The 25117-nt window shown below is 36.1% G+C and overlaps 1 protein-coding gene across 8 annotated transcripts in view; it reads right to left on the minus strand.

Moving 5' to 3' along the window:
• LOC131073623 (polyadenylate-binding protein-interacting protein 4) overlaps positions 1-25117 on the minus strand; it is an 89320-nt gene that overhangs the window by 39096 nt on the left and 25107 nt on the right. For all 8 annotated transcript variants that reach the window (XR_009112922.2, XM_058010103.2, XM_058010105.2 and 5 more), the window contains 8 exons: positions 17121-17298; positions 16530-16796; positions 8519-8649; positions 8217-8325; positions 7628-7661; positions 7352-7414; positions 6971-7269; positions 6512-6850 (listed from right to left, as the gene is read on the minus strand). Coding sequence is in view for 7 of the 8 variants with exons in the window: in XM_058010103.2 (XP_057866086.1) it covers positions 6512-6850; positions 6971-7269; positions 7352-7414; positions 7628-7661; positions 8217-8325; positions 8519-8649; positions 16530-16796; positions 17121-17298 (1420 nt within the window). In the remaining variant the exon portion in view is untranslated. The remainder of the gene's footprint in view (positions 1-6511; positions 6851-6970; positions 7270-7351; positions 7415-7627; positions 7662-8216; positions 8326-8518; positions 8650-16529; positions 16797-17120; positions 17299-25117) is intronic.

Here is a 25117-nt window from a genome sequence, read left to right on the forward strand (position 1 = left end):
TGTCCATTGCATTGATGATGACATCGACAGTCTAGCATATGCAAGCTTTCACACTAGTACTAAGAAGACACCAGAACATCATGACTTGGGATGTATCTAGTAGCTTCAGGGAGCTCTACTTATGCACCACATTTTTGCAAGCATTTGGAGCTTCACAACATGGATACTATGGTTAGGCAATTGGCAAAGAAACACCAAATAGTATTTTTTGGAGCCATAACCAACTTGAGGTTGAAGAAGGGGTTAAAACCAACATTATTATCATCATTCATGCTCTCAAAACAATGCTTGGAAAGTCTTTCTTGGGGATGGAGGATGGTTGTAGAGTGAATATTGATATCTCCTCCATGCTTCTACCAATTCTCCTAGAAGCAGGGGAAGAAATGGAGGTCATCAAAGTTGTGGTTTTGGCATTAATCGAACCTCAATGGTGTAGAGGATTGAGGATAGTGTTAGATAAGTCTGTCACAAATATGGGATTTCCACTAAGGGTAGGGGCTTAGACCTTGAACAGCTTGGCACCCACAAGATTTCCACAAAAGGTAGCGTATTAGACCCTAAACAATTTGGTTCCTATATGCCCTTGGATACCATTTGTCATCTCAAAATGAGGAACAACACAAGCACCAAGAAAAATGGACCGTTGAATTTCTAAAGATAACAACCAAAGCAGCTCCATCTATAGGAATCAACTAGACTCTTGCAATGCTAAGCAATAATGAGACTATGCGTAGTATGTACAATAGGGAAGATATTTCCTAGTAGCCAATGATGAAAGTATAACTGCACTGGCAGATATGTATAGTTTTTATTGATAGTATACTTGCATGGGGATTTTGTAAAAATAAGACTCCCTCTACTTCAAATTAAAGAAACAGAAATGTTCATTTAAGGGAGACTGTGATAAGTTATTAAGTAGTGTAATTCCCAACCCCATAGAGGTCGTGGCTCATGGCCATCCATGCTGAAGGAGCACCTCATATATTTCTTTTCTGTTCACTATAATGGGTGTAGCCCCCCAGGCCAACTTCATTGACCAAAAAAAAAAATATCGCAAACTTAAGTTGAACAGAAAACTGTTTACAGTCTGAAGGTCTTATTTGTCAATAAAATCATTTCAGTTTCCCTTTACTATTTAAGAGTCGTCTAAAAGTTCTGCAAACTTGGCTTCTGCAAATGTTGATGCGCAAACACCTTCATTGCTCCTTCCAATCTTCATCACTGCCCAGACACTTGTTTTAGAGTTTTTTCATTTTTTATCTTTATGGTTTTTGGGGGGAGACATGCCAAGACATGGGAGGGTCATCTCCTGACATTGGAGACATCGCCAAACCCATCTCAAGGACAGGATAAATGCTTCAAGGGGTGGGGGATGCATCTCCCTACAACACTGCCTGGAATACCCTACGACTTGTAATTGTCTATTTTTTGCATGAAAGTAGACAAGTTCTTTTCCAGCAGAAAATTTTCTTATCAAAGCCCAACACATTACTAATAAAGTGAGAAACAATAAAAATGATTAAGATTTCTACATGCATTTAAGTTTTATCAATTGATTGAAAATATAATTCTCTGAGTAGCCCCATACCATGCTTTTAAATAATGCAATTCCAGTACTAGTTCCCATTTGCTACTTCAAGATGATTATGATTTAAATTTTAGCTATTTATATTATGATGATGATTATCAAATTTCAATATAATTAATGTTTTCTTTTGTTGACATTTAGTCAGAACTTTAAAACGTAAGTTTTTAATTTTATGCATTTTACATTTTCAGATTTGTACAGCCATTGAGTATTTTTTCAAAGCTTAAAATTTTAAATAGTTTTTTAACTTTACTGCCTTTAGGTATCTGTCTCCAACCTTCTACAAATGGGGTATTGATACCTAACCTATCTCTCATACTAGTACTAGTCCCCATCTCCTAGTAACTATGGTTTGATGGCATCAATACTCATAAATCTTTGAAACCAATGAAATGGTGCATGTGGGACAGAGTTACTTTTGCACTAAGAATTTATAATGTTCATCGGAAATCAAAATTAGAAGCAGTTGGCCCGTTGCTTCTCAAGAAGGGGCAACCAATCCAGTTGGCAATTCTAGGAAATCATCTAAGTTCTGACAAGATACCGAAAAAACTAGTACAGTACCTTCTTGGCAGTGTAACTTCACAGCTACATGGAGAAACATCTCTGTTAAAGATTCATTGATAAGCTTAGAATGAGTACTACATAATGAAGATATGTGGATATCCAAACCTTGTTTCGCACATATCGTGAGAAGCATCTTCCTATTATTTCCTTGTCTTGATTATGCTGCTTGGCTATTTGCAAGAGGCGGCCTACTCTGGGTGCCGAGGGAATTATCAATAATCTTAAAACAATACTTTCTAAGGACTAAGCAACATCATTGATTTCCAAGCCAATTGGTGGCCATTTTGTTATAATATTGAAGAGTGTGAAAATTGAAGTGCATGAAACTGAGCATGTTAAGGATTGCATAATGAAATACAATGTCAGTAGCACACATAGAGTTGCAAAAAGTATCACTTTGCAGCCTTCCTTTGGTTATTTTTGAACTTGGGGTCAGTGCATACGGTGAAGAAATATCCACATTGATGAATCATGTATAGATCAAGTAGAAAAAATTAGTATTGCAAAACTCGTTATCATTTTCTAAGGAGTTTATACATGGTAACATGAACAGTTACAACTGGCCTAGTCCCAAACACATAAAAGTTTCATACTGCGATATATAAGTGAACAATTCCCTAGAGCCAAAATCAACATTACAGAAAATGGATATGAATAATAAGCATGAAATTAAGAATATAGAGGAATGATGTTAAGAAAAATAACCATTCTAACTAATATAGAGTTGAAACATGTGTGGCAAAATAATTAGAATATGAACAACCATTAACATAATATCATACTGCCGAATGAACAAATGTGATGACTTAGAACAACTGTTCAAAGAATCTCTATGGTAATTAACTAAGTCACAAGGTTCGAATTTGAATTCAAATTCGACAGCCATGAAATTCAGATGAAATTCGACAAGGGAAAAATTCGAAAAAAAATTCGGATAAAATTCGCCTTCTATAATTTTGTTTATTTTTAAATATATGTATACTTCCAATAAATTATCAGAATAGCGACCCTTGTTGGAGAAAATCCGAGGGCGACCCAGCAGTTGCAGACACCCGTGACCCAATAGATACAAAGCATATACAAAGAATACCCACGACCAGCTGAGTTGTGTTTAGAGGCAGATAGCAGTGCTTTATAGAGGAAATTCAATTAAATTCGATTTTTTTTATAGAAGTTTGAAATTCAATTAAATTCGAACCTCATCCATGAAAATCGCCGTATCCTGTGACTTAGGTAATTAAAGAACAAAAACAAGAAAAGGGCTTAGATAGTAGATCCTTAAGGGCAATTTAGTATGGCACAAATGATGGCAATACTGGAAGAAAATAGTCAAAAGGAAGGAATGTTGAATCTTCAAGACTTATGAATCTAAAAAATTATTATGGTGCGAATTTTTCGAGATACAGTAAACATATCATAATAAAATGGCAAAGATTGTATACAAAGAAATAGAGAAAGAAGGAACGAAATAATATCAATGTCCATAAATGACCAAAGTAAGCAAGTTTGCTTAAAAATCATATTCAATTACAACAAAGTACTGGGGCAAAAGGGCCCTTTGATGTTAAAGAAACTAAACACAAAGAGATGAAGCAAAGAAACAAATGTTTGAAATTTTCATATGATGTTCATAAATGAAAGACATTTGTACCTATATTTGAAAAATATGGCGACATAGTAGATAAATTCACAATATTAAAACATAATTGCTTACAGAAGCTAGTAATAAGGGAGGGTGCAATTAACCTTGTAACTAAAGATTAGTTGGTGATCGGTGGTCACGTCTCACTTTATGTATTCATCCATTTCATTTTCTAATCTGATGAAATAATATCACATCAGGACTTCCCCTCTCAATTTATAAATTCTTCCCTATCTTTGCTTGCTTTTCTCTCAAACTATCAGCAATGAAGGTGTGCAAGGGTCCACAAAAGGAAAGACGTAAGAGAAGAACTGTTGTGTCAGAAGACTCAAAGAGTAAACCTGCAATAAAGGTCTCATATTTTGAAGAAATTTTTTTTTTTTGAAAGTTTGGTCTTTGGCACAGATTCAAGTTGGTTTTCAGCAGTAAACAGCATCATATCTCTGCATAAATTAATGAGTTATATTCCACAAAAATACAGATTTTGGTAAATTTCTGAAACATAAAGGCTCGGATCAGAAATCATATTATCCTATAAGTCTTTGTTTATCTTTTTGTTTGGTTGTTATTTTAGGTCATGGCAAATTTAAATAGCCTTATGATGTCAGAGTCTCAAAGGTTTAATGCTAATAATTACCCATTTGGAAAAGTAGAATGATAAGCATATTTGTATGTAAGAGTTTGGATGCATTTATCTATAAGGAATTTCCTAAGATGAAGCCAAAGGGGGACTGAATTAAATAAAGATAGCTATGTATCTTTTATTTTGTTCACTACTAATGAAATATTGGATAAAGCTTCAGGTTTCACCTACAGTGAACATATGGGAAAAACTGAAATCTATCAGATTTCTAATGTTCACACAGCATATTTTATGTTTTCAGTCAAGATGCTGGAAGGGGATTCCCTTCAACAACATTTGTTTAAGACATAAAGGATCAACTAATAGCAATCAACTAAAAAGTAAATGACAAGTTTGTTATAATTGTTCTTTATAATTTTCCTCCATTTAATAAAATTTGATAAATTGTATAGACAGTTGGAACAGACAATTTAGCTTAGGAAAGGAGAATCTCATAGAGTGCTTTGTTGGCTGATTCCAAGGGAAAGAAGCACAAGCAACAATTATCTTTACTTACATCAACCAATTAAGGTAAAAACACTTCTATGTCCAACATCAGGTGGTTTTTAAATTATTTTGTGCAAAGAAGGATCATACAAGAAAGATTGTAAGGGAGTGGTCAGCATGGCTAGAGAAAAGAGGAAATAAGGACAAGTTAACTTTGTTGATGAAGATTAGTGTACCTTAATGGTTTCCCAATGGACTCATTTGGGAAGGGATATTGGTTCCTTGATATAGATGACATCATGCCAGTAATAACATGAGTAACTAGTGTGTTTGGTTTGATTTTGTTTAAGACCTAAGCAGAGAAATTTGGAGATATTTGTTGATGGAAAATTAAATATTTTGCAGGCTAATGGAGACATCAAGATCAACCTGGATGAGGTAGAGAAATTTACATTTCAAAATGTTCTTTATATGCGTAGTTCAAATAAAACTTTCTTGTCTATCAGTAAGATCACTAGACATGGGCACTTGGAAGTCATATTTCTGGGTCCTGTCAAACGAGTTAAAGAGCATAGTCATTACAGATTTGAGGCTGTTAAGATATGATAAGTTTCTAATTTGACTGCATTCAATTAGAAGGTTGTTTTCTGTCTCTGAAGCTATGTCACCCTGAATAGAAAATTTCTTCATTTCAGAAAAATAATATGTTGGCTGGTTTTCTTTCATTTCAAACTGGGAACACATATGTTAACCCTATATGAAGGGCGAACAGAACAGGGAAACATCCTTGAAGGAAATGGTATGAAAGGCTACTTGTTTCAAACACAACATTTCAATAATAATATGTTTGCTGGTTTGCATTTCAAACATAGAAATTGGTATGTTCAGCTTATGGGGAGGGGAAAAAAATATTGTCGATGGAAATGGTATAAATTGGCACTTGTTATTTCAAAACGGTGCATGCTGACATTTGTAGACTAAAGAAGTCAAAACATCTAGCATTTCAATGTTGTTAAAATCAATATCTAGTGCTTTAGAGTCTATTGTACTACACTTCCTGCTCTTGTTGATGAGTATAGAAGAATTGTGTGGGCATATTGCCTTATACACAACAGTGGTATGTTTGGAAAATGCAAGCAGTTTAAAGCTGATGTAGAGGTCGAATTGAGTTTGAATTTTAAGTTACAGGGTACCAATAATGGCGGTAATTCTAAAACAAAGGCCTTCTTAAAGAGACATAATTGTCTAAACACCCCCCACTACCTGGAGACTTGCACAATATATTATCTGTCTTCTTCCGTTATCTTGAACCCTAGCTTTTCCACTTTCTTCAGGACAGGATAACATGATAGTTATTGCTATAGTTAATTACTTCAGAGTTTTCATATTATTAATTGGTAAAAATGTTGTATTTTTGGTTGACCAGGAAAAATTAGACATGCAGACTGTCCTTACTGAGTCTTAGCATGAAAAACTATCTTCTCTTGTTTTCATGGTGCACAACAATAGGAAGGACATTCCAAGTTACCACTCTCGTAAACTTTAAACTAGACAGCTAACATACTTAAAGCAATCTCTCCTAGTAGAACATTGATTAAATAGAATATAACCAAGACAAATAACCAGTACTCTCCATCACACTTGCCTGCTGTCCAGGAGGTGAAATTTTGATTGGTTGTTGTGCAGGCAAAGTTGCCGGTACAGTAGTTCCTGATATGCGTGGCACAAAAGTAGCTCCAGATTGGAGAAATGGTCCATTTGGTCCAGTTGCTGTCAGTGCATTGTTGTATTGTGCAAACTTTGCAGGTTGAGAAGCTTGCTGCATTAAAGAGTTCACTCCAAGCCCAACTGGCACGGATTGCATGGGTGTCAGAGGTGGGATACTCCCTTGCACAAACACTGGACCTGGAACAACTGAAGATGTTTGTCTAGGTGTAGTGAAACAGGGGGTATAGCTCTTGGCATTTGGATTCAGCTTGAATTCCTGCACGACAAGGAAAACAAATTTGCAAACAACATAATAGACCCTCAAGTCAGTATTTCTCTTGAAATAATTTGTGGAAGGATATTTAGCAAGATTCTTTTTAACAAAATGTTCCAATACCTTTGCATTAGGATTAAGTGCTGACTTCTTTAATGAAGCTTTTCCTGTAGGTGAATCAAATGAAGATGTCAATGCAGATGATGCAGAGGTGGATGCCGGTGATTCTGAAATTGACGAGCCTGAGTTTCCTGTACTAGTTGTCAATGGAAATTGTTCCTGTGGAGAAATAGGTTGAATGGCTGATGGGCCTTTGCTGGAAGAGGCAGGTTTTGGTGATTTTGTAACTTCAACAAGCTCAGATGACCCTGTGCTCAAAGTGCTTGCAGCAACAGCTGATAAAGTTGATGAATGACTAGAGCCTGCAGAGAGCCACATAGCAAATGAGAGAGAAGAATGAGTCATGTTTTAATAACCATCCTATTTTCTCAATACTGAGCACACCTGAACACTCCACCTTTGGCAACATTTCTGATCTGTCAACTGAAGGCAATTTCCCTCCATCAGCTGCATTTATATGAAAGAAATATTCAAGATTAAAAATAAATTAGCATTTAACTGCATTTGAAAGCAAAATATTAAAATTATTGAACAAATTTCCTTGAAAAAAATTCATGTAAGGGCACAGATATGAACCTCTATTCCCTTTCAAAATGACAGAAGAAAATTTTAGCAGGAAAGAAACAATAAATTTAAAAGAGGCAGAACTCTCATACGCACTTGATACTTCTGATGGGAAAACATCCAGTTCCTTCTGCAGACAAAAAATTTAAAATACAAAAGAAGAAATCTCATCAGATAAGCTACATATCAGTGGATCTTGACCCACATAAATTTCCCATGGATTGAGCAGTATCATACGCAGCTATATATGATCAATTGCCTTTACAATGAGAACTTAAAAATGTTCTCACTAATCAATTGTATACGCAAAGTGAGTATTTTCCATACGACGTAAATAAATGCTATAGTTTAGCAAATCACAGGTTAAGATGATGTCTATCAAAACATTAAAACACTACTTTGATATCAAGATGCTGTGGGAACAGATGGAAAGTCAGTTAAGCATGATCAATAGCACCAAGAATACTTCAGCATTTCATAATGACAGACAGTTCCCAACAAATTAAGCATCACACTTCCTATGGAATCAGATTGGCCTCTTGAACTCTTTTGAACTTCTTTGGAATCATAAACACAACCCAGACTACATAATTATTTCACAGAAAATCAGCAGCATCCATATAAAGACGCTAAACCAGCTAGGAAAGCATAGAAAACCACTGCTTATGAATTTGTTTCTACTTACAGAAATGTCTTTCATACTCTCAGTAAATGATGCCTGCCGATTGGCATTGTTTTCCATATGTTGCTTGCTATTCTTTACATTTTCACGTATGTTTGACTCATTTAGCTCCCTGCAAGGGTAAACCTAGAAGTTTGCTCAATCATGGCATTACAAGTCCATACTCAATCATCACGTTATGAATCCATACTCAATCATTGCATTACAAGTCCACACAAAAAAGAATATGACCAGAAATCGGAGTTGCATAATTCACAAGATGCCAATATGATTATAGAACTTAGAATAAGAATCAAGATGCATACCTGCTAACACCTTTAACCAGAGAAGCAGTTAGATCTGAACTCTGTACTTCACCTGTTGGTTGGTCACTAGCATTTGATGAGATCAAAGATGTATCCCTCGCAAAATGATTATGATGGAGAGATGCTCTCACCTAGAAGACAATAGAAGGTAAATGTCATAGGTCTGCCAGGTATAATTAGAAACAAATATTACAAATTGGAAACACATTGAGCTAAGCAATGAAGTGTCTTCTTGAATAGAAAGAAAATCATTAGGAAATAATGTAGAAAAAAGTTCTCAAAGACTCAAAAGTATGATGCTGATGTATGGGTAAAGCGAATTTTGGTACTTGAACAATGACAGTGTTACAACCTGTCCTAATGAAGACCCAGAAATGATAAAACAAACAAAGGTTTCTATTTTGGCAGGTTCAAAAACTGGAATTTAGAGAAAAAAAAGTCTCTTGTAATGGAATTGTAGTGCAGGTGCGCATTACAACGATTTGACATATGTATTCAGGGGTAAGTCAAAGAAAAATGTTATATAATTCTATTATGCTTGGTCCTTGAGCGGCATTGCAGCATTTGTGTCCATCATATCTGATGAATGAAAAGATGCGAGAAATCGCCCATTGATAAATGCTATTGCAGTGACCCCTAAAGGAGCAATGTTTTTTAAAAGTAGTGGATTGTAAAGGACAAGTGAAGGATGGTCCATTTATTGCTAACATTCCTTGCCAAGCCATTGAGGAAGTGGACCCTCGAAATGTTGTGCAAGTTATAATAGACAATGCCAAAAACTGTACGGCTGTTGGGTTATTGGTTGAGCATTATTCACACATTTTCTGGACGCCTTGTGCTGTCCACTCCCTCAACCTTATGTTGAAAAAAATTGGCACCAAAATTGAATGGATTGAACAGGTGTATGTTGATGCCGAAGAGATCCAAATGTTCGTCACCAACCACCATATGTCACCAGGCATATTTGGACAATTCTTGAGATTGGAGCTGCTGAAGGTAAGTTAACTATTAAATAAATAAAAAATGTTTTACTTTAGTAAAAACACTTATTTTATTTTTATTTTTATTTTTATACATTTAATTTTCTTTATTTTGATTTGAAATAGGTTGCTGAGACCCATTTTTCTTCCAACACACTTGTGTTGAGACGGCTTAGGAAGGTTCATGAGGCATGATCTAACATGTTAATCAGCCCTAATTGGACCATATGGAGGCAATCTAGCACTACAAGGGCAGCAAAGGTTAAGAAAATGATCCTAGATGACATTTGGTGAGATTGTGTTGAGTATCTCCTCAGTCTCACTGAGCCTATATTGAGCATGATCCGTTATACTGACATAAATAGGCCTTGTTTGGGTGAGGTATATGATGTCATCAACTCAATGATTGAGAAGATGAAAGTCATAATAAATGCAGAAGAGCAAGATCCTAAAGAATTATTCTTTAAAGTTTCAAACAGCTACACCAAATCATGGTAGAGAGGTGGAACAAAATGACAACTCCGTTGCATCTTCCTGCCTTTGCATTGAGTCCCAAATATTATAGTTCTCAGCTCCTTACTGTTGGCACAAGAGTTGCCCCATATAGAGATCTTTAAGTTGCTCAAGTGTACAAGACAGCAATTCGCGGACCCTTTAGTGATTGTGACATGCGGAATGCAATGAGGGCTGAGTTCATGAGTCTTGATTCTCTTTGAGACAAGTATATGGTTGATGCTCATAGTTGGTGGTACTTCCATGGAGAATTATACCCACACCTACAACCTCTTGCCATCAAAATTTTGTCGCATAATAGTTTTATAAAAAAAAGCTTTCATCTTTTAAGTTTTGTTTATATTTTAAATTTATTTGTAACTCTTAACTCTCTAATTTTGTCTTGATAGGTTGCTAATTCGTCTTCATCTGAGAGGAATTTAAGCATATACTCCATCCACAAAATAAAGTGCAATAGACTACACTCAAAAAGGACGGAGGACTTGGTGTATGTGCATTCAAAATTGCGGCTCCTTACAAAGAAAAAGCCTACAAAGAAGGGGAGAGTCGAGACAAAGAAGTGGGATATCGAGCCAGAGCATATTGTGTTGGATGCTTCCATTTCCCACTTTGATGCACTTGGAGTTGATGATGACCATGAGCCACCTAGTGAGCATAATAGTGCTACTGCCAATACTAATGCCAGTGCCAGCGGCAATATTTGTGGTTCTTCTAATTTACCACAGCATATGGAGGAGGATATTTTTGATGATGCATATGATATTTGATCAATGATGGCCGATTGTTGACACTTGACATTATTATTTTTGAACTAAAACTTTAATATATATCATGACAATTGAGTTTTGACTATCAATATGGTGGTATATTTTGCTATGTTATTTAACTAGTTTTATAGTAATGTATTTTGAAATTAATTGCTGGTGAAACTATGTATACATTTTTTATTTTAATACATTTTTGTATGGACAAACCCAAACCAAAAAAAATTTTGCCCAAACCTGTGAACCAAACCCGAACCCAAGCCCAAACCAAAACCAGCAACAATAAGCTTTATTTCTTTCTCAGCTTTCTAATTCTGTGTCTCAATTACTCTGATCTCTGTTTATTCTTATCAATTTCAACTCATTGAGATTTAGTGTTTAATCCAGTTGGGATTTCATCCTTAGAATTCTTTACGTAGGATGTGTTTATTACTTTACACCTGTAAACCTGCAAAAGAGGTTGAGAGCCCAAGTTAAATCCAAAAAATATTTGTCCGACATTTGTACCCGAAGATTGTCTCTATTTCTGCAGCATCTATGAGAAGGTTCACAACTGCAGCATCTATGACAAGGTTCACAATGAGGTGTCAAATGAAACCCAAACCTCTCCATATGCTAAACAAGATCGAGGTCACAGACAATGGATTCAAACACAAAGACATGAAGTCAAGAAATTTCAGAACAAGATGCATGTGAATATATTGCTAAAAGACTTATCACTAGAGTCTGTTTCCCAAAAACAGTTATATGCCCAGACCTGATGCCAGAATATATATACAATATGGCGAAAATATCCATAATAACAACCATCTACGGCCAAGAAATTACAAATCTCAGTCCTGAAAATTTTCAGGTGATGTTTTCCATTCCAAAAGCTGTATTCAAGTTAAGTGTCAAAGAATCCATGTGCACATTCAACACCATGATTGCAAATAAGTGATGGTATACAAACAATGCTCTCTAGCTCTACATCCTGATGATGGATCACGGAGTGTGATCCGAAACGTTGATGCAAAAATTTACACACAATCTACTCCGGAAGCAGTTGATTACTCTATCTCATGGATTGTGCAAACCTGATGTCTGTTAAAGACTCAATTCTCCTCACTGAAGTAATTTTTTTCAAGAACCAAGCTTTCCAAGTGCACTTAGTTCAAGAGGAAATACATGCATGCCATTTTTCTATTGACCAAACACATTGGTGAACCTAATGCAGTTCTTTTCCCATCCCTCGTTGTTCCTCACGAAGCAAGTGTTAAGGGAACATAGGTGGTTCAAATGGGCACAGATAATCAGCAGCAAAATTCATCAATAATTGGTAATCGTCACTTCTAATAAGTCATGAAATATTGTGAAAGCACTCTTGCACTCTATACAAAAAGACAACTACTGAAATTAGGAAGTTGATAAAGCACAAAATGCTACTGTGTACCAATGGTACCCAAGGTGCAAAATGCTTTTGTGTACAAATGTTACCCAGGGATCTATCATGAAAACTTGGATAAATGTTTTAGAATGATCAATAACGAGTTCGACTTTAAGTCATTTCAAAGCTAGATTTCCCATCTCTTAAGAAGATATGAAGGCAATCAGATGGTAGACTCAATGGTACATCAATAATGAGTCATTCACATACATTTGGGCCTTTGAATTCAGGGGAAAACCTATATATTTCGTACATATACACATGACTTCCTTTTCTTGATGCAATTTCTTATGCAAAAATTGGATGCACAAGTTTTACAACAAACAACACAAGTCTCCCATCAGGTATTCAATCAAGGTTGGATACTTCACTTGTAGAGAGAAGATTATTGCAGCTGATTTAAGTATGGATCTCCTCTATTTCAAATTTTCTGTGATAAAAATGAGAAATCACTTCAATACCAGAGGAAAGATGAAAAAAGCTCTATCCCAATTCCTAGGAGGAAGCTTCAAACATGAACATGATAATTAAGATTTATGTAAAAACTGTGAGATGAAGAACATATATGAAATTGATGGCATTAATGGATAAAATTAAACTACCCTATTGTGTTAATACTTGTGCAGTCACTAAGTAGCATCACTATGACTACCCTACTAGCCAAGGAAAGAGTGTCTCTACAGGAAACATTAGAGTACCTGATTCTGATTATCTAATAAACCCAGATCTTGTAAACATGGAGCTGATTGAAAGAGATCCAAGGTCACTTTGCCCTAAATCAGAAGATACTCCATACCATTATGGATTTGGAAGGATTCCTATTGCTGAGGCCAACCAATGGAAATGGAGGAGGCTATACTACTAAAATATTAGAACAAGAAGGCAATCAAGGAGGTTCTTCACAATCTAATTGCATTTCTAAAGAGGTTGCTAACCAAGGGTGGCAAGGAAGAAGTGATGACAACAATGATGAGGATCCAAATAGAAAAAGGAACGATCATAGTCCATTGCCTCCTAGTCCTCCAAGTGCCTCCAAAAAAGTTAAAAGAGAAGAGAAAGATCGAAATTGTTACCATGGAAGATCAACCTCATCATATCATTAATACAGTTACTCCCAATCCAAGCCAAGGATCACGAATTTTATTTTTACTCCTAAGCTTCACGGGTGAACCATGCAATCCATGGATCAGGTCTTCTTGTGAGCAGCTTTGAAAAGGCAAAAGAGGTTCCCTAAATACACTCCAGACCTGACTGATGCAATGCGTATCAGTTGGGAACCCTGAAGGCATCGCTGATAACCTCGATCAAATTTGATGCCCCATGGTTCAAATGGTGATCAAGCTTCTAGAATCTCAAGGAAACAAAAGGAGAACATTTCAAACTCCACTACCGCACTTTCCCTCAAATTGATCAACATGATATTCAAAACATGTTGAGTTTGGCAGTGCACATTTCCAAAGATTATTGGAAGTTGCTCACCTGAAAGCTAAAAAGGGGGCTCTAGCTGAATATAGAGATTGAGTAAGCATCCAAGCACCCATCACCATTACTCAAGTAAGTGTATGGGAAACATATAGGGCAGCGATCAAGAGACAATTTTATGATAGTTCCAAGCATACTCAAAAACACTCTCATCCTTATGGTATACAACACAATAGAAGATACAAGAAAAATGGTATATACGCATCAAGATTTTATCACAACCTTGGGATCCCAGTGCCATATGCAAGATGCCTTGAGAAGGATAATAAATTCTCCTAACCATGCCTTTGATAAAGCCCAATTAGGAGTCAAGCTCCACATTATTCTAGATGGTTTTTTACCCTTGAGAATCACTATGAAATTATTGAGAGGCCAATTTAACTCCTTGAGCTCACCATTAGAGAAGATCATTACATCTTGAATGATGTTGCTTTGACTTTGCAGTTTGAAGTGCTACCATTCTTGAGTATAGCTCTGATAATGTTTTTACCCCAGATTCATGTGAATAATCCCTTTTGCTGCAGATGGACAGTCACATTAAGTTTACATCTCTTGCTCCTCACTCCATTCTAGACATTGTTTGTAGAGGACACAAATGATCTCAGATCTAACATGGTCACTTTGTAAGCCCAAGTCAAAGACTTGAGAATCTAGAAGATACATGTTGATCAACTCATTCTTCAACATAAATTTTACTCCAAGGAATTCAAACTGCTCAACTTGGCCACCATGGGAAAGGTCATCAACAAGTGGGGAATTTTCATGTCCAAATTATCACCATGAGGAAAAAACGAAGCTATAATAGAGCTTGATGAGGGGTAAGATGTTAGTTTTGTTATGTTTTTGCAGTTAGGGTGGATAAACCCCACCTCAACTATTGATGTTTCCAAAGGGAGTTAAGTTAACATATGTCACTTTAGGGTTGCTTTGTTAGTTATAATAATATAAAGTGGTTGTAAAGGCAGTTATGAGTTAATTATCCCTAATAACTGCCTCTTTAAGTTATAAAAACTAAATGACTACTCGTTTGTAATAATCTTTGGATCACCAACATGTAAGGCTGTCTATGAAGCTTATATTTTGTAAAGAATAAAACATATTAGAAAGAAATGGCAACTTGAAGGTTCTTTGGACTTGAAGGATTTGTTTCTTTCACCTTGCTCTTTCAAATTCTCTACATCATTCCTAACAAAATTGGTGAATGTTTGCTGGTTGGTTTAAAGATCATATTCATCCATGATTCTCTACCCTATTGTGGGTGAAATGTCATTGCATGCAGACTCAACAACCTGAAAGGAATTCATTATTCCTTTGAAAGTGTTGAATGCTTTTTGCACTGATTTTGGTTTGTGGCTGATAAAATGTTCAAATCTTTCTCTCGTGTCATTATGTATAAAATCTGTAAATGTCACCGAGGTACATTTCTCACAAGTTGTTAGATGCTGCCTCCACTGCAAATTGAGAAAAGACATAGGTGCTGCATACTAACTCTAACTGATTTTCCTTGACAAATCACATAGATAACATCTTTGAATTACTAGCTTAATTCAAATCAAGCGGACTGATAATGCTCAAAGTCAAGGAATGTGTTGAGCCCATTTTGGACAATCTAGAAATATTTAACAGCATAATATATAAAATAAGAGGCTAGACTTGCTTTATGGTCTGCCACAAAGTTCATTCACTGGACAATGAGAAACCAGTTGATGATACTAAGGAGCCTAAGGAAGAACCTGAAGAGTAGGAAGAAAAGACAAAGGAATATTATGGAGATGAGGAGCAAGCTCATAATCAATAGCCTTTTCCTTTTGTTTTCTGTTATTTGTGTTTATTTTCTTCTTTCCTATTTGGCTTAAGATACATGTTTCATGATCAATAATGTAAGGATAGTACCCTCCTTTACAAGATTAGAATTTACATCCAACCTGGCCAGTGAGATTTTTCCTTTCAGTATTTTCAGATATTTTCCTTGTATGCTTAAAATAAAAATATAATATTTTTCTTTAGCAAAAAGAGTTGGAAACAACAAATGCACACTGTACCTTATGCATACTCACAACCACATATTCAAGTCAGAAATAAAGAAGAGCAATCTTCAAAATTCCAGCGTATTTTCTCTCCTTCCCATTCTATCAGATTTAGCGAAAAAGGTGCCGTATATTGCTTTTTAATACACTTCATTAGTTTATACTTTATAGTAATTTCAGTATTCTCAGATATTTTACTTGTGTGCTTAAAGCTAATACAATAGTTTTCTTTAGCAGAAAAAGTTGCAAAAAACAAATGCACAATGTACCTTATGCATCCTCACAACCACATATTCAAGTCAGAAATAAAGAAGAGAAATCTTCAAAACTAATTCCAACATATTTTCTCTCCTTCCCCTCCTATCAAATTTAACTAAAAAAGGTGCCTTATATTGCTTTTTAATACACTTTATTAGTTTATACTTTATAGTAATTGGCTAGCATCCCCATCTACTGAATCAATATTTTGTATAGCTTATACAGCATTATCTGCCCTTATTTTCTAAAATAAACCCAATTCCACATCAATCTTCAGATCAATAGTCATAATGTTGTTAGACTTTAGAGGCAAACAAGATTGTATCCCTAAGGTATACAATCAAAATATTTAAATATGTCCACAGGGCAGGAATAAAGTATATTAACAATATATTTTTGAGATACAACACACATTATTGTGCTCTGCCATCAGTAAAGATAACAATTTAAGCAAATTGATTATTAACAAATAGGTAATGATCATACACCTGAATAGGAAGTTCTTTTTAATTGGCAAACACTCAAAAAAAGGAACGCCAAGAGATCAGAGCATGAAAATACCCCTGAAGAATCAGCTGAGGAAGCTTGGAAAGTAGTGCCAGATTTCTTATCAGGTTCACCGACTATGGGAGGGCTTCTATTGCTGTCACTTTTAAAAGATGGCAAGTCCTCAGGGCAAGGAAAAGCATTGCCAAACGTTTCTTCATTATGACTGTCGGCGTGACTATCTTCATTATCTTCCCCAAAATCCTCTGACCGCAGGACGGATGAATACTTGCTTTCCTCATCAAATTTCTCTGACTCATTTGCAAACGGGACACCTCTTTCCTTTTACACAGAGAAAAAAACTCAATAATTAAATCATGAACCCAACTACAGATGCTAGGAATTTGGGAAAAATATAAAAAACTGACAATACTGCAAATAAAGAATATCAAATTTCTCTGACTCATTTGCAAAGGGGACACCTCTTTCCTTTTACACAGAGAAAAACTCAATAATTAAATCATGAACCCAACTACAGATGCTAGGATTTTGAGAAAAATATAAAAACTGACAATACTGCAAATAAAGAATATCAATATATAAATTACAAGAAGAAGAAAAGGTGAAAATGGAAAGATAATCTAAGAATATGCAATACAATCTTACCTCTGCTACATGGAAATTCCCACTGGCTTGCTTCTCAATTTCTCTTGCAATTAATGAAGCTCTCCTTTCCAAATCTCGCATCTGTGGTCCCCTCTCAAGTTTTGTAGTGTACAGCTCCTCATCAAATGTGCTTTCCACACCAAACAGGCACTTGTTTGTTTCAAATTGATCCCAATTCCTGCATTTAAGTGAAGCATCAGATAAACAGTAAAATAGAACCTTCAACACAAATTTTGTTTCCTACATTGTCCCCATGTTCGAAGTTATGCATAAGAACTGCTTTACTCAAAGCATACTCTACTCCACAGTCGAAGAGTCTATTTATAACATTTTTTCCATTTCAAATCTTCTGCCTCTTACATTTGGAATGATTTTCTAATGAACCCACAATACTGGCCCCAAGGGAAGTGCAAAATTGCTCCATACAGTCACATGAGATACTCATACAGAAAAAGTTAAAAAGTTAAAACATATCCAAATGAACCCAATTAACCAAAGTGAGCAATTTTAAATATCATTGGTAGTTATAAATAACGTTTAAAACCTCACTTTCTGTCACGAGATTTCAAAATGTTCTCAACTCTAATCCAATGAACTTTTGATTTGTTTTTCATAAGATTAGAAATTCTAGCAGAGTTGAAGTTGAAGAACCCATGTGTTGCATACCTCAAAAAAGGTCTTTACCTTATGTCTCCTTAAGTGACATTCTAAAATGTCCCTAAAGCTATGGACCATTCAAGAAATCAGGGAAAAGAGGCTTGTCTTTTAATTTTCTACTTTTCTAAGAATCAGAATTTCTTGATCTCTTTCAGAAGATACATATAGTTAAAAGGACAAAAAGCTGAAATCATGTAACAGGGAAAGAATGGGGAAGCATTAAAGTATGACCATTGCTAAGCTTATCATGGTATTCCTCAATTAACACTATTTAGGTTCTTTGCCAAAATCAAAAACCCTAAAGAAAATCAGGGTGATGAATTCATAACTGTAACTTACTCCACAATACCCACCCCATCTTATATCCAAATTGGACTGTAAATTCAGCCAACTAAAAATCACCAATCTCAATCACTATAATTGCCTAAGTACACAGTTTGAAGACATTGAGCATCTCTCGCAATGCAGATTCAGTATAAATCAGAGATTGCTTAGTTTGAAGTTAGGTACAAAACACAAGTACAGAATGGTCCAGAGGTGAACTAGACACCCAGAGATCAGAGGCAGCTTCTGGGACAGGAAAATCTAATGATTTAAGTTGCAGTTGAAACACTAGAACCTGTTAAACCAAGGTCAAAACAATCCCGCATAAAACATCTGACTTGAACAGTTTCAAATAGGGTCAAAAATATCCACCAGAGAACAAACTGGCAGACTCCATGAGATTCAAAGGCATTGAAGCATTTGGAATTCCATCCTTTAAAAGTTTTAAATCATTTAAATTATCTGTTTGATTCATCTGCTGATTTTTGTGTATACAAGCACGATGTTTGGTTTTCTAAGATCTCTTAATGACTTCTGGGCAATTGAGTGAAAAAAGAGGCTGTAAGTTCAGCAAGTTGTAGAGTTGTTTACAAGAATTGCAATATTGTATTGCTGATTAGTGTCCTTAAATGCCTGAGAAGGGCAGTAAACTTGTAAATTCATTGGCAGATGGTGGAAGGAGAAGGCAAGTCCTTACTCTTTAACTTTTTCACACGATAGGTTTTCTCCAGGTTAATCTTTTGTGTTATTACTCTGTTTGTTACATATTTCAGTTCTTGTGGTATTGATTCATGAAAGAGATTTATTATTCGTGTTGATGAGTTAGTTACAACATATCTATGCTAGTTACAGATCAGATTGGTATTAAAGTAGCACTGTTTCTTGGTTCTCTAGCTATTTTTATAATGTGGCTAATTTTGCAGAATAATGCATGTTACTGGAAAAGCTAGTGCAAGAGGAAAAGATGATAAGGTTCCATTGCAACCAGAGATATCCACTAGCAAGGGAAGAAGAAAATTGGAAATCAAGGCCAATGAAAAAGAGTTGATGCCTTAATATAAAGAACAACAATGTGGCAAATATTTCTCCATCCTTTCGGAAGCTTGATTAGTTTAAGTCTTAAAGAAGATTCAAGGTGGTCATATGGGAAAGCTACTAGTGTCCATAGACTGTTGTAAAGCAAATGAGTAGCTGAGAAAAGAGCAATCCCAGGCCCATGAGAAAGAGTGGCCTGATACCAGCTTATTACCTTCAACTATTCCTCTATTCAAAGCAGAAGCCAAGACTTAAATCCAGCCATATGAAGACGATGTAAATTTTGAGAAGCTTGACAAGTGTCTGGCTCAGCTTGAGGTATATTTCGGTTTAAATATCATTCATTAAACACAACAAATAACTTTTGCAAGATTGAGAAATGCACTCACTTCATTTGAACGGTATGTTTATTCTTTAGCTAGAATGATATAACCATCAATTTGTAAATGCAATGAATTTAAGAAGCTTCCAAAGAAGGAAGTTTGTATTACTTGTTATGACAAGAGGGATCCATCAATTGGAAGTAATTTAGGAAAATTTCAAAGGCAAAATGTTCACAAATATACAAGCAAGTTTCGCAAGAAGGATTTCCAAGATCATGAAAATTTAATGATATACATTGGAGAGCTCCAAAGCCAGCTAATGAAGCCATTATTGTTGGCCAAGCCTAAAGACATAGATGAGGCATGTTCCCGAGCTCACTATCTTGATATGGAAAAGAAGAATAGTCCGCCATCTTCTTCAAAGATTCTGAAACAGAAAGATGGTCAATAAGCCAAAAATTAAAAGCAAGACCAATGTTGCTACTACTATTTCCAAGAATGTTTCTAAACAATTCAGGCACTGTGACATTCATGGTTATGCAGAAGAGATTTGTTAGGAATTACATCTAGATCTACATCCATGCAAATACAAAAAGAAGAAAGGTGTGTTTTTCTTTTAAGATAAAGAGATTGGGTGTAACTCCAACGTGGATGAGAGGATCCAATGTAATGATATCCACAAAGAGGTATGCTTGACTTGCAATGAGGTTCATGATAAAAGTGAACTAACCAAGCTCTTTTGTTTTCCCTCATGTTGCGTGGGGTATATGGAAGGAGCATAACAACCGCATTTCCAGGGAGGCCTACCTTCAGCCTGATATTGTTTTTAGAAAAATCAATCGGGCTATTAATGATAACCTTTCTATTTTGAACCCAAGGCCTAGCCCCCATAACAGATTGGTTTGTAATGACTATGAGCTCAGGGCTGCCAAGGCTTGGGAGGTGCAAATTGATATTTCTTTGGCTCTGAAGACTAACCCTAAGAAAAGGATCATCCAAGCTTGGAGAAGGCCCCCGCAGGGCTGGGTCAAAATTAATTTTGATGGGGCAGCCAAAGGTAACCCTGGGCCAGCTGGCTGTGGGGGAGTGTTGAGAGATCATAATGGTATGTTAATTTCAGTGGTGGCGCTCCCCTTGGGAACTCAGTCTAACCACCTTGCTGAAGCCATTGGGGCCTTCCAAGGTCTTAATCATACTAGGCAACATAACTTCAAACATGTCTGGATTGAGGGTGATTCCAAAAACATTATACATTATCTCAAAGGTATTTCTAGGCCATCTTGGAATGTGGAAGTATGGATAAACAAAGCTGGGGAAATCATTAATTCTTTTGAAAATTGTATTATTTCTCATATTTATAGGGAGTCCAATGTTGTTGCCGACTACCTTGCTAACAAAGAGGTCAGTAGCACTAGTCAAGTGACATGGACCAATGAAGACAGGGGGGATACCGAGCTCTACATGCTTATCCGTCATGACAGAATTCGAGGCAGTAAGGACAATGAGTAATACTACTTTTATTACTAGTGGTGACTCTAGAAAGATCGCTACAGGCGATGTAATTATTGTGCCATTATTTCGCACGCTTTGTGGGTTGATATCTCTTCTGTTCGGACCTCTCTTTTCAGAGTGCTTGTTGTGATTTCTCTGAGCATTATGGGGAGAGCTAGGAAGCGGGTTGAGCCTCTAAGTTGTGAGCAGCTGAAGAAGAACCATAAAATTTGGAGGCTTCTTGTGAAAGGGGGTGTTACTCCCTTCATTGAGAAAATGCAGGGGGTTAACAAGGATGTTCTTGCTTATTTTGATAGGCGTTGGAAGGATGGCACCATTACTCTGCATGGGCGCAACATAACGGTGGATGAGAATTTGAAAGCTGAAGCTACGGGTCTTTCCTCTGACGGCATGAAATACTACATAGATAGGAATTACACGGAGACTACGGTGCAGAATTTTCCGAAATCTGAAAAGGAAAGGGGGAAGTTGGTGAAGAAGACTGCCGGCTTTAATGACATCAATGTTCTCAATGACATTTGGGGCCCAACTCCTTAAGGTACTCATGGATTACTTTACTCTTGATGGGCGTTTTACTAGGGTTTATGGCCACCATTTTGTTCTGTTAAACCATTTCTGCCATAATGTTGGGGTTTCTTTTCCTTTTTTCTTGATGTCCTCTCTTCGAGCTAGCTTCAGAGTTCATAGGAAGAATCTAGCCAAGTACCCTATCCTTCTTGAAGGGTTGCTTGTGTTAATTGATAATCATTTTTGGGCCCTTCCTGCCCCTTCTTCTTATATCCTCACTTCTTTGGATGATAATACTAGTGCTAGGGAGTCTGGGGATGAGGAATCCATTTCAAATTCGGAGGATGAGACTTTCTCTCCTAAAAAAGCCAAAATTGAGAATACACCTAAAGCCAAACCTATTCTGGGCAAGGGTAAGAAGGGTTCGAAGCAGGTTGCTATCTCCTCCTCTTCTACTTTTGCTGGTAATGAGGCCTCTGCTTCCGGTGGCCAGAGAGGGAATTTTGAGGACAATGCGATCAACAAGAGAGTCAGCCCGGAGCTTGGGAGTCAGAATTATGAGATACCCCCTTCGTCTCTTCATCAGAAGACCAATAAAACCACTAGGGTTGTAGTTCAGAAGGACCTTCATGCTAAGAGTGTTGAGTTTAATGATAAAAGGGACGACTATGTGGACATCCTGGGTATGGCAAGAGACCATGCCATTGATACTTTCAATCTTTTTAAATGGGTCTTCCATGAAATCAAAGAGGTTAAACTTAACCAGAGGGCTATGAGTAGTAAGCTGGAAGCTATGCCCACTTCTACTTGTTAGGATAGACAAAATGGTGACGGTCAATAGATTGAGGATGAGAAAAAATCTGTTGTGGATTGTATCAATAGAGATGTTGAAGATATTGATCATATGAAGAAAGGTTTTGAAGATAGATTCACCCATGTTGAGGAGAATTATGAGAAAATTCAGGCCACCCTCATGACCATTATGTCCAATAGTCATAGAATTGTCAAGCAGACGGCTGATGCTATGAATATGATGATGAATAATCTTGTCAGTGTTCAACAGGACAAGATGCTGGTCAATTTGGATGATGATAAAGACAAGACTCAGGGGGATTCTGGCCCTTGTAAGCGGACTAGGGGGAACTTGAAAGAGAAAGTTGCTACCCAAAGTGTGGACTACAAGGCGCTAAGGTCTGTTGCTGATAAAATGAGTCTCCTAGAGGCTGAGGTCGTTGAGACCCTTAAGAGCCTTATGTAGTTTATGTTCTTTGTTTCTCTGGTTCTGTCTCTTTCTTGTTGTTGGTCAGTGGGTCGTTCCTGGTTTTTTGTTGCTCGTCTAGGGCTTTTGTTGGTTCTTTGGCTGCCATATGTATTGTTCTATCTTCTGAAGCCTATTTTGTTTTGGGTTTGTTTTGATGTTTTGATTCTAAACCTTTTAGAATCTTCTTTGTAAAGGGTTTCAAGGCCCCTTCAAAACCTGTTTTTGCCTTAATCTAAAACATTAAGATTTCTTAAAGATGTTCTTTTTAGTATTTTCTTGCGAACAAATTTGATTTCCAAATAGTTCATTTGAAAAAATCGGATTGGCTACATATCATCATACTAACTAGTATTCTTTTGGTTATTACCAAACACTATAATGTTAAGTTTAGGATAAAATCATAAATCAGCATTCATTGCTGAGGTTATTGTAAATGTTGTTCTTGTTGATGTGGGTGGCATGCTCTTTGGCCAACCATACATGTAAGTTAGAGATGTCTCCATGAGGAGAGATAACAAGTACGACTAAGGAAGGACAAAGCTACATCATCAATGCATATGCAATACATCTAAAACCTCGATGATAGTTGTTAATCAAGCCAAAAGATTGTGTAATGCTAGTGGTATGTTTGCTTTGTTTTGAGAATAAGAAAGACAATGAGGTACTTGAATACAAGTCTTCTCCTAGCATGCTTCTATCAATAGGACAAAAGACATTCAATAGTTGTTGCTGCAATTTATTGGGATTTCCCCTAAAGGTATGTCACCCAAGAGAACAGTTGGGCATTATATAAAGTGATTACTAGAGAGCACTCTCCCTAACATTGGCCTCTATAGACAATCACTCATGGAAGTAATGGGATAAGAAAGTAATTACAATCTTTAATACATAATGCTGTAATCTGTCCAAGCATTTCTTCATATGGCTCTCCTATTGTTATTGTACGTAAGGATGATAGTTCATGGAGGATGCGTATCGATTATAAAGCTGTGAATAATATAACCCTCATTAATAAATTCCATATTCTATAGAAGATGATTTGCGAGACCAAATTCAGCATACAAAGCTTTTTACATTGTTGGATTTAAAATCCGGTCAACATCAAATGAGAACTAAGGAGGGAGATGTGTGGGAAAAAAATTCAAGACAGGGCAAAGTTTGTATGAGTAGTTGTCTTATGCACTTGCTACTTCCACCATATTAGTGAATGGGGTATCAAGAACATTGCTAAATTATTGTGTCATTGTTCAATTCAATGATATATTAGACTTCAGAAAGATTTTTGATAAGCATATAATGCATTTGAATATAAGTTTTGAAGGAGAATAAGTTGTTGCTCAACAAAAAAGAATGTACGATTGCATAAAAATAACTTGCATGTTTAGTTTTTGAAGATGGAAAGTTGAGAATTAAACTAGCAAAAGTGGAAGCCATTTTGAAGTGGTATAAACCTTCAAATGTGACTGAGAAAAGGAGCTTAGTGATAGATATAATATAAAAAAATCATCAAATCATTTTCTACAATAGCAACTCCTTTGCATTCTATAACAGTGAAAGAACAAATTTAATCTCCTAAAATTGATTTAAGAGTAAGTTTTTTTCAATGAGTTTACTATATAAGTTAAAACAAATAAGAGTTTTGAAAATTCAGAAAAACAGTAACAATCATATCTGATCTAAAACAGTAAATCATGACAGTTAGGATTGGAAATTCGAAATGAACTTCCTATGGAAACAAAATGAGAAAAGGGATAGAAAAATATGTATAGACCGTACAGATGCCAGAAATGGTTTAAGAATACCACACGATCGTCTCTAATGATTTTCGAAAAATTCTAACAACTTTGAATATTTGGGCGCTTACGTCTTCCTTAGACATACATGTCCATTGATCTAAATGTTCTGCAAATTCCAAGAGTTATTCACCTGTTTTTTTTGAGACCTTTAGCCTGTGCAAAACCTAGAAAAAATATGTTGAAGGTCAGCTACACCTGTCTAAGTTGAGAATGGAAAGGAAAATGGGGTTTGTGCTTTTGGAGACTGCCTCAATCAGCCCTCTATTCCTCTATTTAGCATGTCTTAGCCTCCTCGGTAGCATATAAAAATTAGGATGTGTCTGAACCTTTAGTGTTGGAGTTTGTGGTGTCTGCAAGGATTTGCAGCTACCAAATAACCCTAGGAAGAAGTCTAATCTTAATGTGGTGAGTGCTTATGCAACGAAGGATATAATGAGATGGAAATTTCTAGTGGTCCAAGGGGCTGATTCAAGGAAGGTTTTAGATATGCAACAGTGGTGGATAGATATAAAAACAAATTTTTGTAACAATACAGAAGTTTTGTCGTAGATGAGGGAGAAAATCCTAGTGATGGAGGAACTA

Source organism: Cryptomeria japonica, chromosome 11, assembly GCF_030272615.1.
Source record: "Cryptomeria japonica chromosome 11, Sugi_1.0, whole genome shotgun sequence".
NCBI lineage: Eukaryota > Viridiplantae > Streptophyta > Pinopsida > Cupressales > Cupressaceae > Cryptomeria > Cryptomeria japonica.